This window comes from Triturus cristatus, chromosome 6 (genome assembly GCF_964204655.1).
Source record: "Triturus cristatus chromosome 6, aTriCri1.1, whole genome shotgun sequence".
Taxonomy (NCBI): Eukaryota; Metazoa; Chordata; class Amphibia; order Caudata; family Salamandridae; genus Triturus; species Triturus cristatus.
Genome location: NC_140589.1, coordinates 1,240,777,110 through 1,240,792,155, shown reverse-complemented (window position 1 = coordinate 1,240,792,155; position 15,046 = coordinate 1,240,777,110). Strand labels below are relative to the sequence as shown.

Here is a 15,046-nt window from a genome sequence, read left to right as displayed (position 1 = left end):
AAAACACACATCCACCGCCGGATGTGTAATACTTTTTATTTTACTCTCTAAAAAGGAGACAAACCTCACTTGAGAGTCACAGCGTGCTCCTGGCTGAGCCCAATGCTGTGTTACACCCACCAGTGCCCGCCTAGTGCCACACACCTCTGTGTTGTATTCCACCAGCTAGTGCGTATGCTATGACACTCTCTAGCCCATGTGCACTGTAATACCACCCCGTGAATATGTCATGCCACACTTGCCTTTGCACGGGTTATATTGCCCCATCTAACGTGCCTTCCTCGATGCCTATGTTATAAAGCACAGCGCTATGCCATACATATTACAATCTGGGATCCATATCTTTGTCACAGTGCATATGCAATGTTACACTACCCAGCACATATTTTATATTACAACTTTAGAGACTACTTGGGTTACACAACACTGCCCTGTGCATATTACACTCCAAGGCGCATATCACATAGCAAGCGCTAGTGCCTGTGCTATATCGCGCTCTCCAATGAATCTGTCATTGCGCACAATGTATTGCATATTATATTTCACGCCCCGGTTCATCTTATATCACACTTTTTGGTGCATAGTTTATACCATATACTATATCTAGTTTTCATTTTCAATCGTGCTCTCAGGACTATGTTCTATATAACACTGCGTCCACCTACCCTTTTCACGGGCATTACATTTTGCGATGGGGAGTGGAGGGTCAGGGGATGTTTCTGCCAAGTGAGCCCGGAGTCACAGTCCCAAACGTCCTCTTCTTCCTGAATAAAAGTGAGATTATGCTGCATACTTGTTCATATTTTAAGTAGTTCGCACAGACACACATTTTAAAAACAATAAAGTTCCTAATACCCACCTTCTCTGAACAGTTAGCTTGCTGCCCCATCCACCTCCTCCCTATCCTCTGTTGTCTGAATCCATGGACTAGCCTCCTCCCTCCTGCCATGCATGGTCTGATGTGCTGCCACTGCCCTGCATTTAGCATGATGTACCAGTTCACTCATCCTGCCCTCCATTGCCCAATTCTATGGCCCATCATTGACCTCCTGCTTAGCCTCTGTGCTTTGCTTGCTGCCCCTATTCTCCTTCCCCCTGCCCTCCGATGTCTTTGTGCATGCCCCTGCTCCATCCTTTTTGACCACCATGTTCCATGGACCTGCCACTCCTATCTACTCTGAGTGTTCTGTTGAGCTGCCACTCCCCTACCACCTGCCTAGCATTGTCAGATGACTAACCTGTCCCTGCCACCTCCACCCTGCCTGTCCACATGCCATGCCCCTATCCCCTTCCTCCTGTCCTCCATGGTCCATTTTACTACCACACCCTTCTGCCCTCCCTGGTCTGTTGTGCTGCAACTGCTCCTCCTGCCTGCCCCGCGCGGTCTGTTGTGAGGCCCCTTCCCCTGAACTCTCTTGTTTGTGCCCAGGTCCTGACCCTCCCTTCTATCCTCCATGGTCCTTTGTGCATGCCCCTGCACCCTCCTTCTTGCCCATCATTGCCATTGTGCTGCCACTAACCCTCCCGCTTGCCATGCATGGTCTTCTGTGCTGCCATGGCCCCTCCCACCTTCCCTGTGTGGTCAGCTAGCTGCTCCTGACCCCCTCCCACCTTCCCTCCATGGTCTGTGTGTATGCCATCATAGTCTCACTGTTGCTCTCCATGGTGTGTCTTGTTTCTAGTGCCCATCCTGCCTGACCTCCATGGTCATCTTGCTGCTCCTGCCCTGCCCCCTTGCCCCCAGCCCTCTGTTTCCATGTGCAGACCCCTATTCCCTCCCTCCTGGCTTGTCGGTTCCATTGTAATGCCCCTGATCCGTCCCTCCTGCCCTTTATGGTCTGTTATGCTGCAGCTTTCTCTCCTGTCTGTCCATTATGGTCAGCTAGCTACCATTGCCTCTTTCCCCTATGTTGTCTATGTGCATGGTCCTGTCCCCTCCCTATTGCTTTCAATGGATTGTTGTACTGCACTCCCGTCCCGCATGCCCTGTGTGGTGTATTGTGCTGCTGCAAACCCTGATGCCTGCCCTGTAGGGTCAGTTTGGTGCACCTCTCAATGTCCCTCCTGTCCTCTGTTATCCGAGTCCATGTCCCTACCCCAATTCCTCCTGCCTACCATGATCCAATGTACCATACTTGCGAACATTTTGAACTTGGTAAGAGGGAGATTTTGAAATAAAACTGGGGTATTGATTTTCCCCTTTGAGTTGCATTGAAAAAGAGAAGATTGTATACAGGAAACAGATCAAGTAAAGCCCATTTGAGCTTAAAAACATTGGACGTTTCCAGGCTGAAACGGGTCTGTTGGCATGTATGGTTGTATGACCACTGCCTCTTCCTTCTGCCCACAATGGTCTATTATATTGCCACAGCCTCTCTTGCCAGTCCTGTATTGTTGGTTTGTTGCCCCTGCCCCCCTTTCCACTGCCCTCCATAGTCTGTTGTGCTGCCACTGCCCTTCCTGCCTGCCTAGTGTGGTCAAATTGTTGCCTCTGCACTCTCCTACCTGCCTTCAATTTTCAGAGTCCGTGCCCCTGGCCTCTGCCTCTCAACAGTATCCAAATGAACAACTAGATTGCTAACATTCTATATTTATTACAAAAGTGTGGAATGCCTGACGTCATCTTGATGTAATCAAAACTGTAATGCCTAGAGCATTTCCTTTAGAAATTACATATATGAGAGGGTCTTCTTTGCATCAAAATTATGGTTAGTGCTCTAAAAAACTAAAATGAGGACATATTTTCTGAGTTTTCAAATAGCGACAAAGAACTTTTAAATTATTGGTTATCTTTATGTTTTTTTATCCAGTTGACCACTTGATTAAATGTTGCATCCAAGGGGAGAGGGTGTGGTGTTACTTCCAGAGCTGCAGACTTTGCAACTGGGGAACCAGGTTGGAGTTTCTGCTTCAGCTCAACATTCTGTGATTCTGGTCAAATCACTTAATCTCCCCATGTCTACAACCAAAATGAATTTGATCTTGTGTGATGTAACCAATGTTCATGTAAAGCACTCCAATACCTGACAAGTCTGCACTATATAAAACTGCAAATACACAAAAAATAAGTGTTTTGCACACTTCTGTCATTGGGCTACATTTGGGCTACATCTGGGTGATTTTTGGGCTACATTTGGGCTCTTTTGTCTCTGGTGGCCATTTTAGGAGATTGATTTGTTATGAAGTTTCCTAATTTCCTCATTTACTGCAGTCTCCTCAGTAGGAAATACTTTCAGTTTTTTACTTTGATTCCATCAAGAAGGCATTCAGATGTGTCACACATTTTCCATAAATTCTGAATGTTAGCACTCTAGTTGCTCATTAGATCACTGTAGTAAAGCTACTGCTCACCAGGCAAGTCTGCTGCTGGTATTCAAAGTGCATGTTTCAGTCTGCATGTCAGAATGTTTTTATGAAATAAAAGAGGATTTCAGAAGTCAAAATGTGCCCTAGTTTTTCTTTCTGCAGCACTAATCATAATTTATATGGCAAAATGAACCCCCTCATTTTGTTCCTTTGTAAATTAAATGTTTTAAGTGTTACCACTTTATTCCAATCAAGATGGCTTCAGGTGTGCCATACTTTTGTCATAAGTAAGACTGTTAGCGCTCTAGTTGTTCTTTAGAGCACTCTGGGAAGCTGCAGTAGAACACAAAGGAATCAACTGACAGTCTCTGCCCTTGTTGGATGTACATGTTTTACTGAGAATATCAGACTTCATTCTTACATGACTGAGAAAGATAATGTGAATTTACAGAAAATATGCTCTCAGTTTAGCTTATAGATCACCTTCCAAACCTCTGTGGGAAAAGTATGAGAAAAAAGTTCTCTCAAACATGGTTCGTGATATCACAGCAGAAGGCTTTTTCACATGGTAAAATCACCTTAGAACACACCACAATTCCTAAAATGAGTATGGTACCATCAACAAATGATTTATAATCTAACTAAAGTCTTAAAACCTTCTATTGACTGCAATGCTTTTTAATGAGGTGCTATCATGTATATTGGTCCCAAGATGGCTGCCAACACTTCTTGGATGAAGTACTGACAGCCAATTAGATCTCACGATGAGATGTGTGGTTAGGCTCCGCCCAGATATGTATGTGATTTTACTTTTGATTTTCTCAGGAACTACTGAACAGATAGACACCATGTATGCAAAAGGCACATGCCTGACCTGAGGACTACCTCTTTGCCAAATTTCAAGTAATTCTGTTCAGCCGTTCGGGCTGTACCTTGGACTAAAGGTCCCTATGGAAAATTGCATGGGGAAAACGCATTTTGGGACCCCCCTTTTTTCTCAGCCCCCGCTTGATGAATCCCCCCGAGACTTTCAGGGTAGGAGCAGAGCGGAGCGCCCCACCTATTTTTAAAATTTCGCGAGGATTCGTCAACCGTCGCCAAAGTTATTCCAAATAGAATGTTGCGGATTTCCTATGGAAACACGGTCCTAACTATAACTATCTACTGGCGACCGCCAGTAGATAGATAGATATATATATATATATATATATATATATATACACACATATACACATACACATATATATATATATATACACATATATATGTATATATATATTTCTCAGTAGGATCTGCTTTCATGGCTATCCCCACTTTTTGCTTGGTGTCAGTGTATTTTTTTGACAGTGTGTGCTGAGATCTTGCTAATCGGGACCCCAGCAACTGTGCTTTCATCCCTAAATTGACATAAGTACTTTGGTACCTCCACAATTGGCTACTGGCGTACGTTTGTTAAGTTCCTAATACATGGTACTAAGGTACCCAGGGGGATAGGTATACCAGGGGTCTACCATAGGCTGCAGCATGTATTGTGCCACCCATGGGTTTGTACATAAACTGTGACTACAGGCCTGCCATTGCAGCCTGAGTTGGTGTTTGCACCTCTCACGACAGATTTAAGTTTTCTTATATCTGAGGTCACGGCACTTAAAACCTATAAGTCACCCCTATGGCAGGCTCTACAGTCCAGAGGCAGGGTACTTGGTTACAAGTTTGAGGTGACCCTGCATGAGCAGGACACCCCGTAAAACCCTGGAGTCGATTCTCCAGGTTTTGTAAGTGTGGTCAGCCATCTATTGGAAATATAGTGGACATCATTCATTACAAGATGCCTAACTCTATAATAGCTGCACTGAACCCAGTCAAGTTTGCTATCAAACATGCTAGAATCATACCCAAACTGATTCCAGTGTTGGAAGTATGATACCATGTACTGGGGAGCTTCATAGGGGACCCCCTGTACTCCCGATAGCAGCCTTGCAGGGTCTGCAAGCAAACTAGTGTTGCTGCTGACCACAGACATGATTCTGCCCTCCTGCTACTGAGCGGGGCTCAAGCAGTAGGACAATCGGTTTGCTGTCACAGGCAGGTGAGACCACCTCCCAGACAGGACTTAGTGGATTGTGCTCTGGTGGGGCACTTGCCAAGACCCCCAAGACTGCTTTGAAAGGCACATTTGTGGCTCTTCTTGCATACTCCAGTTTGAATCAGTTCAGGGATCCTTTGGCTGCCGCTCTGGCACAAAACCGGACAGAGGACATGGGAGTTTCTTCCACTCTGTCTAGCCCCTCATCTTGCAGGGAATCCGAGCAGTCCTAATCCTTTCCTTAGGCTATTAAAGGGCTCCGCTGAGGGTGGGTCATCTGATTCATTGTGGGACATGACTCAACCCTTAAACTACGTCGCTCTTCAATCGTCTGGACACTTGGACTTCGCCTGGAACAGAGATTGCACAAAGTAGGACTCCTGCTGCTCCTGGTCTCGCTGTTCCTCAAGTCTTCTTCGTCTGTGTCTGTGCTTCTTCCAGGTTCTTGAACAGACCTGTGGGAATCAAAGACACCCAAAGAAATCTTCCTTGGAGTGAATGAGTCACTCCCCTGCATCTACAGGCACCGCAACAAAGCTCATCGATCTGCTGCTCCTGTCATCTTATGGACTTCCATAGCCCTGACCTCTCTGCAATTTTGAGGCCAGTACCTCTTGTCGGAACTGCTGGGACCAAACCCCTGTGCACTGCGTCGACCTGCCATGGCCAAGGCTTGTTGGCTCTGCACCCCTGAGATCTTCAGGCTGCAAGAAGCTCCAGCCCCCAGCATCCCTTTCCTCCAAGATCAGCATCCTCACTGCCTCCTCTGCACTGTGGGCCTCCATCTTTGGGGAGCTTCTCGAGGTCCTCTTGCGACTCCTGTGCCTTCGGCCTGTGGGTCCTCCAGAGGGTCCTCTTTTGCTTCAGTGGGCTCCCCTGCTTGCTCGGGCCTACTCTGACTCTCCTGCTGTTGGAGAGTCCATTGGTCCTTGATGATCCCAAAGATGCTCCTTTTTCATTTTCCACACAAGTTGCAGCTACCAAGGCATGATGGTGCTCCCGGACACCGGCCACCTAGTCACCGAAACCCAACATGGGACAGCTCGTGCATGGCTCCTGGTCTTCCTCAGTGTCGCCTTGTCCTCACAGCTACAGCAACAAGGTCACCGTTGACTCTTCAGAACCGTCTGACATCAGTGGGCATTGCGTCTCTGTGCCTCCTGGTCACAGACTCTATCCCCTCTGCTTGCAGGTTCTTCAGTTTCAGAATCCACCTTTGGATTCCACCGGCCTCCTTAACAGTCTTCTCCAGCGGTACATTCTTTAAAGTCATCCATTGTTGTCTACAGCAGGCTCCGATCTCACGTCACCCTTATGCACCCTGTTTCCCTGGTTTAGGTAACCTGGTTTCCAGGGGTATCCACATGTGGGGTGGCTCTACAACCTTCTGTCTTACAAAGGGTTTCTTCGGGGTCCTCTGGGAAGGGTCCTTTTTCTTCAAAACTGCAACCACAACTTCTTCATTGACTTCCATTGGGCCTATGGCGGTGTTTCTACTCTGCAAACAGCCTCCATGGGGTTCCTGGGAACTTACCTTGGATGTCTCCTTCTATCCCTGGCTCCTCTGAGTCTTCTGGTCTAAGTCCTGTGCTCTTTTGCAGTTTGAATTCCACTTCTTAGTATATGGTTTGATCTCCCCCTGGGACCACTGCATTTTGTGATACTTACCTGATTGCTTTTGAAGTATTTGTGAATATTATGTTGATATCTCCAGGTAGGAAATATTCCAATGTGATAGTGGTATTGTGTTGTCTTAAACGGACTTATTTTTGCTAAACACTGTGTGGTTCCTTTTAATCTAACTTACATTACAGACTAAACTGGTAAAACAAGCTGCTTTACACTCCTTCAAGGTAAGCCTGATGGCTGCTCTACACAGCTACTACTTTGAGAGCTTTCTATGGTTATGGTTATCAAAGACCACTAAAATCACCAAAGGGTTGCATGGATTAGTGCAATGTGCAACACTTGAATAAGTGTGACCACCTACTATGCCAGGTATTACCCATTCATTTGAATAAAAATATATGTAGTTCCCATGGTGGCGACGGTTTCCTCACTGAAGAACAAAGTTTCGCTGAAGGCTTAACTACTGGAGGTTTAAAGAACAATAACGGAAGAAAATTGCATTATAGCTTAGACTGACAAAATGAAGCACAAATGGCAGGATTACTTTTTCTTGACATATGATGGAATTGAAGTAACATTCCATGCAAGACTTGGGCAAATGCAAGGCTTTGCTTTGTCTCATTTCAGAACCTATGCTCCCAAAATCAATGATGTAAAATTCTGATGAAACAAATAACCATGCAACCTGGTCAGCAGGCACAGTTTGCACAGAAGTCTCTCGGGTGCTTTTGAGTACATCTGCAGAAAATCAAGAATACATGATCGGGCCCACTTGGCGGCAATCAAAAACAGTGTTGCCTGGGAGGTTAACATCTAAAATAGCACTGGCAGAATCAGAGGAATGGGATAAAAAAAAACTACAAAGTAAGCTCCCTGACAAGTTGATATAAAGGGCATTGTCCACTGAGCATTGTTCCAATTTCCTGGAGGCAAAGCCTGAGGTTTAGGATGTTGTACTGTTGCAAACGGGGTTGCACCTCTCAAATCCCATCCAGAGAAAACTGAATTAAGCATTTCACTGTGTAATACCCTTTCATGACTCTCCTCATAGAACCTGCTGAGGAAACCCACTTGTTGATTCCGGACTCCCGTAAGATAATCCAGTTTTTACTGAAGACGATGTTGCTTTGGTGGTTCGTATATATCCAGAAGCTGATGGGTCCCATTTTAGTCATGGCTGGAGTGTGAAACTTTTCTTCTGCCATTTTTAACAAGCTGGCACCATAAGCAGGAGAGGCCCAAGTGTCATTTAGAGTATCCCATAATAACAGAAACTGCTGTATGTGGAGAAGCCAGAGGGCTGTTCATTTCGTTAGGTCCTCTTGCCAAGCCTTATTGTAAGGTAATACCATCATGCACTGGTAAGACTCATGATGAAAAACCAGTAATAGAGATAAGAGTGTAGAGGAATAAGAAACACAATCACTGAATGGTTTCGTCAGGCAATGCTATACTTTAGTGGTGGATGATAAGCCCCTGGAAAGTGTGGTAAATTGGAGTACCATGGAGAAATAGAGGTGCCTCTACTTACCTATGCTCTCCAGTGCAAGTGATGGGTGCCTTTTTTTTTTAAATTGGAGATGCTGAGTTCAGTTTGGAGACCATGATTTTAGCGAAGGTAGAGTGCAAGGGTACAGTGATCTTGTTGCATAAACTGAGTCTTTGGCTCAGCTCTACAAGGTTTGTTTTCACACTCACAAGTTTTACGAGTGAACTTAGTTCAATGCATCAGCAAGGAATGTTAAAGACAGGTCATGGTAGCCCCGCAGAACTCCACCCAATATATAACTGAGGTGGTGTCAATGTTTTTGGGTTGCTAACAGGGAGCAGTGGTTATCCAAACGACCGCTCATTAATGATTTATACACTCAGGATCAGTAGAAACAGAATAAGTATTTCAACATATTTATTTTAACAATCTTTTTTTTTTAATGTCTAGAACTAGTGCACATTATATAGGTGACATCACAGAGAATAATAATAAACAGCTAAGCTTTCAATAGTGATAGCAAGAAGAAATCATACCATCACAATTTATAGCCCTTACACCTTCATTTTGCAATCTCAAAACACTATGCTAGTTCTAGTTGCAGAGGTGGTGCGCATACCTGGACAATAGGGTTTGTTGTCTGTTTGGAATAGCTTGTCAGCTACTTTGTGCCCAAGGCTAAGAGCTAGCAGACTGCGTCTATATGAAAGCACAATCCTGGAACCAGTCTGTGAAGGCAGAATGGAATGCTTTGCCGAGTCTCAGGGAGGCCTGCTGGAGCCTTCTTCAGTCGAGATGGAATCTGCTGTTGTGCTTATCTGGATCTGCGTCTATGACCTAAGTGAAGATCACTCCTGACAAGTAGTCAAGTGACAACCCTTTTACATTGTCTTTTCTAAGATGGAATTTCCAACATTACCTTAGGAATTTCTTGACAATCATATACATCAGTGGATGTACTAATAAGGTAAAATACATCAATATAGACTGTGTTGCTTTGGTTATGGTTGTTATTTGACCTTGAAGAAGACACCTGTCAGAGACTGATGTCCCACTGTGGGTTTTTGTCTATATCATTGATGGGAGGATATGACACATTTAAAATTTTCTCAAAAAGATAGAGTTCACTGTGTTTTATTCTAGGAAGTTAAAGACTCATTTGCTAGACAGGCCTAATACATAATGGAGCTTCTGCAAAATAGAGTCTACATTTGTGTTCAAGGACCTAAAACTAAAATAAATAAACCTAAAAACAAGTGAATAAATAGATAAAAATACTATAATTATGGAGTGAAAGTCATAAGATCTTTGACAATCCTGGAACAATTTCTAAACCAAATAGTCACTAAATTATCACTGAATGTACTTTTGATTGATCTTGCTTATGAGACATATTATACATTTACAGAATAACAGCCCATGCCAGAAATGTGCATTTGATGAAATAACAACTCATCAATTGTTACATATTCAATAACACATGTCTTCAAACTAAAATGCAAAAAGGGGCCTCTGCGCTGGAAGACATGAACCTTACAACAGTCTCAGAGGTGTCTGATGAGGATTCTCTGCTGAAATTGTTAAGAAAGAGGGCCTTAAATATGCTGGAAAGGTTACAGGTACGCTGGCGAGTAGTCTGACTGTGGTGTCTGACTAAAGTGTTTCAACATCTATCTGCCTAATGAAGAGTGTTGATTTTACACCAATGGCCTCTATCCCGCCTTGGGGTCCAGTGAGAGCCCTAAAAATTGAATTGTCGAGGTCAGGGGTGCCTTTTTTTTCTCATTTCCGGAGCTCCACTACGAAGTCCCTCCGAAAGAGTCCTTTGGAGAGACAGGAAGCGTAGAAGAAAAAGGAGATAGTTCCTTGTGAGCCTTGTACTTCGCAAACATGTCTTCCAGCTTTCCTCTTTCCAATCCCCTCTCCGCCCTAGAGGGTGACTATAGATAACTGGTCCATACTAATCCCTGCAATGAGAAGCAGGAAGGCACAGCACACAGACCTGATGAGGGTCACTAAAAAGCCTGAATTTGCTCTGCAGCAAGAGGAAATGTTGTATGAAGCAGAAAAATAAATATTTATGACAAAAAAATGGGCTGAAAAATACCCCCAGTATTCCACATCCCACTCTCACAAGCCGGAAAAAAGAACTGGCTCAGAGGCAACTGCCAGTATAAGATATTAAAGGATTGAAACTTCCATATTTTTAAAAGTCACACTGTGCTTTTTAAACTTTCTCATTCTTAGCCCATCAGGACTTATTTTTTCCATCCATTATATTCAGACTAAGAAGCAATTTAGGTCAAGGTGCTGCAATGTAGTTTTATAAGAGATTCATTTTTGGAATAGTGATAATCCCAGGATAACAAAATAGATTGCCCATTGATAGACTTCAGAAGGGACTCTAGCTTTGATTGAGCAGATTCTTGCATCTGATTTGCAATGAAGTATATAGTCAATGTTCTGGGGATAGTTATTCAAAGTTTTATAACTGTCAATGTCATACGAAGGAGAACTGTCTGACTGCACAAGCTATTCCATTACAATGACCATGCCAAATCAACATTAACAAATTGCAATAATGAACTGAAAACAGACCTGCACTGTATGTCTTCCTGCAAGGCCATCATCATAGACAAGTGCTGGTCAATTTCTGGCTGACTTGCCGATTCACTTTCTCCTTTTAAAGGATCATGCATTAACTTCACTTCACTCTCCCAAGGCAAGATATATGTATGGCCATAGTAAAATCCTAACGGAATCTTGGCTCGGGCATTTGTGCTTCCATATCGACCAATCACTGTGATCTGAAAAAGTACAAGAAAAAATATAATTAATGACTGGCTAAAATGAAAACAAATTGTGAAAAAAGGCTTTTCTAAATTTTGAATACACAAATCCATCTATTAATCAAAAACTGAGTCCCAGATTTACTTAACGAATAAGTTACTTACCTTCCGTAACGATGTATATGTAAGAGACATATGTAGTTATAGATTACTTACCTTTAGAATTACCCCCAGGCATCAGACTGGATCCAGAGATTCTTCTTTAGCAGTACCCCTGCACGTCAGTAGGTGGTGTCGGTCGACTCCGCATCCGTTGTTGGCGTCGTGGTCAAATGAATGACTTTGTGGTCTCTACTTAGACGCCGCCCCTGCATGCGGACGTCAGTTCTGACACGACTTTCCACACCGGAAGTGCAGAGCCATGCAAGACACTCACCATTAGTGCACATAACTAGGGCCCTGGAAGTGAGTGCCTATCCCTAGAAGTCAGTTCTCAGAATGGGGAGGATTAGTGGGGCGGTAAGGAATCTATAACTGATGTATGTCTCTTACAGAAACTTCGTTACCAAAGGTAAGTAACTTGTTCATCTGAAAGAGACTATTAGTTATAGTTTCCTTACCTTAGATTAGATACCCCAGCAATACCAACCTCGGAGGTGGGTCTGCGAACCAAGTGTACACCAGGAAGTACTGGAGAACAGAACGTCCGAAAAAGCCATCTCTCTAGACTTGGCTGTCTAGACAGTAATGTTTGGAAAACGTGTGCAGGGATGCTCAAGTGACAGATGTGAAGGAGTGGGACTCCACACCCCAAAGCAGTAGTAGCTGCCATTACCCTGATGGAGTGGACATGCAATCCAACGGGGGATTCCTTCTTTGTCAAGGAGTAGCAGATTTTAACGCATAGGACAACCCATCGAGAGATGGTACATTTTTGCTAAGCCCGACCTTTGACGCCAACGAAGAGTTGATCTTCCATCCGGAAATCTTTTGTGGGGACTAGATAGAAAGACAGCGCATTTTTTGGGTCCAGACGGTGGAGTCTCCCCTCCCCCTTAGAGGGATGCGGAGGCGGGAAAAAGGTGGGCAGAGTGATTGTCTGTCCTATGTGGAACGAGGTAACCACTTTCGGGAGAAAAGAGGCACATGTGCGAAGGGCTACTTTGTCTGGATTAACAGCAAGAAAAGGAGGTTTTGAGGACAGAGCTTGAAGCTCACTCACTCTGCGAGCAGAGGTGATGGCAACAAGGAAGGCAGTCTTCAGAGCCTGATAGAGAAGTTATGTCGAGGTTCAAAGGGATCACGCATAAGGAATGTCAAGAGAAGGTTAAAGTCCCATTGGGGCATTACGAAAGGAGAAGAAGGAAAGAGATAAATAATGCCCTTTAGAAATCTATTAACAATAGGGGACCTGAAAAGAGAAGGCTGATCAGGAAGGCAAAGAAAAGCAGAAATGGCCGAAAGATAGCCTTTCAGTGTGCCCTGGGCAGAGCCCTGATGGGCTTGATAGAGGATGAACAAGAGTACCTCCAAAAGGGGAGCAGAAAGGGGATCCACAGCTTTTGCTGTGCACCATGCCACAAACTTGTTCCATCTGCAGGTGTATACAGACTTGGTGGAGGGACGCCTGGCTGCCAAGATGACATTACAGACTTCGTGCGGAAGGTCAAAAGCTGTCAACTACTGCCGCTCAATCTCCATGCAAGGAGGTGGAGACCGGACAGGTTCAAGTGGAGCACCGTCCCCTGCTGCTGCGACGGAAGATCCTCCCGAAGAGGCAGTCTGATGGGAGGATCGATGGCCTTGTGTAGCAGCTCGGGATACCAGACTCTTCGTGCCCAATCCGGTGCCACAAGAATGACTTGGGCCCGGTCGCGCTTGATCTTCAGCACTCGGGGCAGAAGTGGTACAGGCGGAAAGGAATACGAGAGGCCGCAACTCTACTTGCGACGAAAAGCGCTGCTGAGCGAGTGTCGCCTCGGAAATTCCAGCATGCAGAACTGCTGACAATGAGCGTTCTCTTCGGTGGCAAACAGATCTAACCAAGGCTCCACCCACGACTGAAAGAGACCTTGCACCACCTCCAAGTGAAGACGCCATTCGTGATCCATCATGCACCGACGGCTGAGCTCGTCTGCCCTGGCGTTCAGAGAACCTGCCAGGTGTTGAACCACCAGGGACATGCCTTGATGTTCCAGCGATGTCCAAAGGTGAAGAATCTCTTGACATAGGGTCCATGACCCCACCCTGCCCTGTTTGTTGCAGTATCACATGGCGGTGGTGTTGTCTGTGAACACCTGCACCTTGATAGAGGGAAGGAATGCCTTTAGGGCCAGACAAATCGCCCAGAGCTCCAGAAGGCTGATGTGGAGGCCGGACTCTGCCAGGGACCAGAGTCCTCTCATCTTTGCTGCTCCCATGTGGCCGCCCCATCCCAGGAGTGACGCATCGGTCACCACCATTAGCTCTGGTTCGGGAAGGGAGAGGAATCTGCAGCTGAACCAATCTTGGTTTGTTAACTACCACCGCAATTGACATGCAGTGCCCTCCGAGATCTGGACAACATTGGAAAGATTGCCCCAATGCTGCACCCACTGGAGCTTCCTGTCCCAATGCAGAGCCCGCATATGCTACTTGGCATGATCCACCAGCAGGATGCAGGAGGTTATGAGGCCCAGCAGCCTCCGAGTCATTATTACCGAAATCCGGAATAGAAGAGAAACATTGGTATCCTAGAACGAATATACCAGACGAACAAGTTACTTACCTTCGGTAACGATATATCTGTAAGAAACATTAGTTAGTTACATTCCTTACCTTAGAATATCCCCAGGCACCAGGCTGGATCCGGAAAGATTTTTCGTCAGCAATACCCTTGCGCGTCGCTAGGCATCGTCTGGGCTCCGCGTCTGTCGTCGGCGTTGTGATCGCCGGGATGACGTCAGTTCTTGTACACAGCTTTCCGCGCCAGGAACACAGAGCCATGCAAGCAACCGACACTGGTGCCATGAATCTAGGGCCCTGAAAGGGATGACCTTAACCCTAGATATCAGTTCACAGAACGGGGAGGATGGGTGGGGCGGTAAGGAATCTATCGAATGTTTCTTACAGATATATCATTACCGAAGGTAAGTAACTTGTTCATCTGAAAGAAACACGTTAGTTAGATTCCTTACCTTAGAATAGACACCCCAGCAATACCAACCCCGGTGGTGGGTCTGCGAACCAAGATCACACCAGGCAGTCATGGAGAACAGAACGGCCAAAGAAGCCGTCTCTCCGGACTTGGCTGTCCAGGCAGTAATGCTTAGCAAACGTGTGCAGCGAGGCCCACGTTGCTGCCTGACAAATGTCCTGCAGAGGGAATCCCCGTCCCAGGGCAGTAGTAGCCGCTGTGGCCCGAGTGGAATGGGCCCTCAGCCCCACAGGAGGTTCCTTCTTAGCCAAGGAATAACAGGCCTTAATGCAAAAAACAACCCACCGAGAGATGGTCCGCTTGTGCACTGCCCGCCCCTTCTTAGCGCGCACGTAGCCAACGAAGAGTTGGTCTTCCACCCGGAACTGTTTCGTGCGGTCCAGATAGAAGGAGAGCGCACGTTTTGGGTCCAGATGGTGGAGCTTCTCTTCCTGTTTCGAGGATGCGGAGGCGGAAAGAAGGCAGGCAATGTAACAGACTGGCCGATGTGAAAGGCAGTAAGCACCTTAGGGAGAAAGGAAGGACGAGTCCTGAGAACAACCTTGTCCGGA

General features: G+C 45.6%; 1 protein-coding gene across 1 annotated transcript in view; it reads right to left on the bottom strand.

Annotated features, from left to right (window-relative positions):
- BIRC6 (baculoviral IAP repeat containing 6) overlaps nt 1-15,046 on the bottom strand; it is a 1,973,616-nt gene that overhangs the window by 1,269,867 nt on the left and 688,703 nt on the right. The window contains exon 28 of the mRNA XM_085609819.1: nt 11,109-11,317. Within this exon, the coding sequence (XP_085465945.1) occupies nt 11,109-11,317 (209 nt within the window). The remainder of the gene's footprint in view (nt 1-11,108; nt 11,318-15,046) is intronic.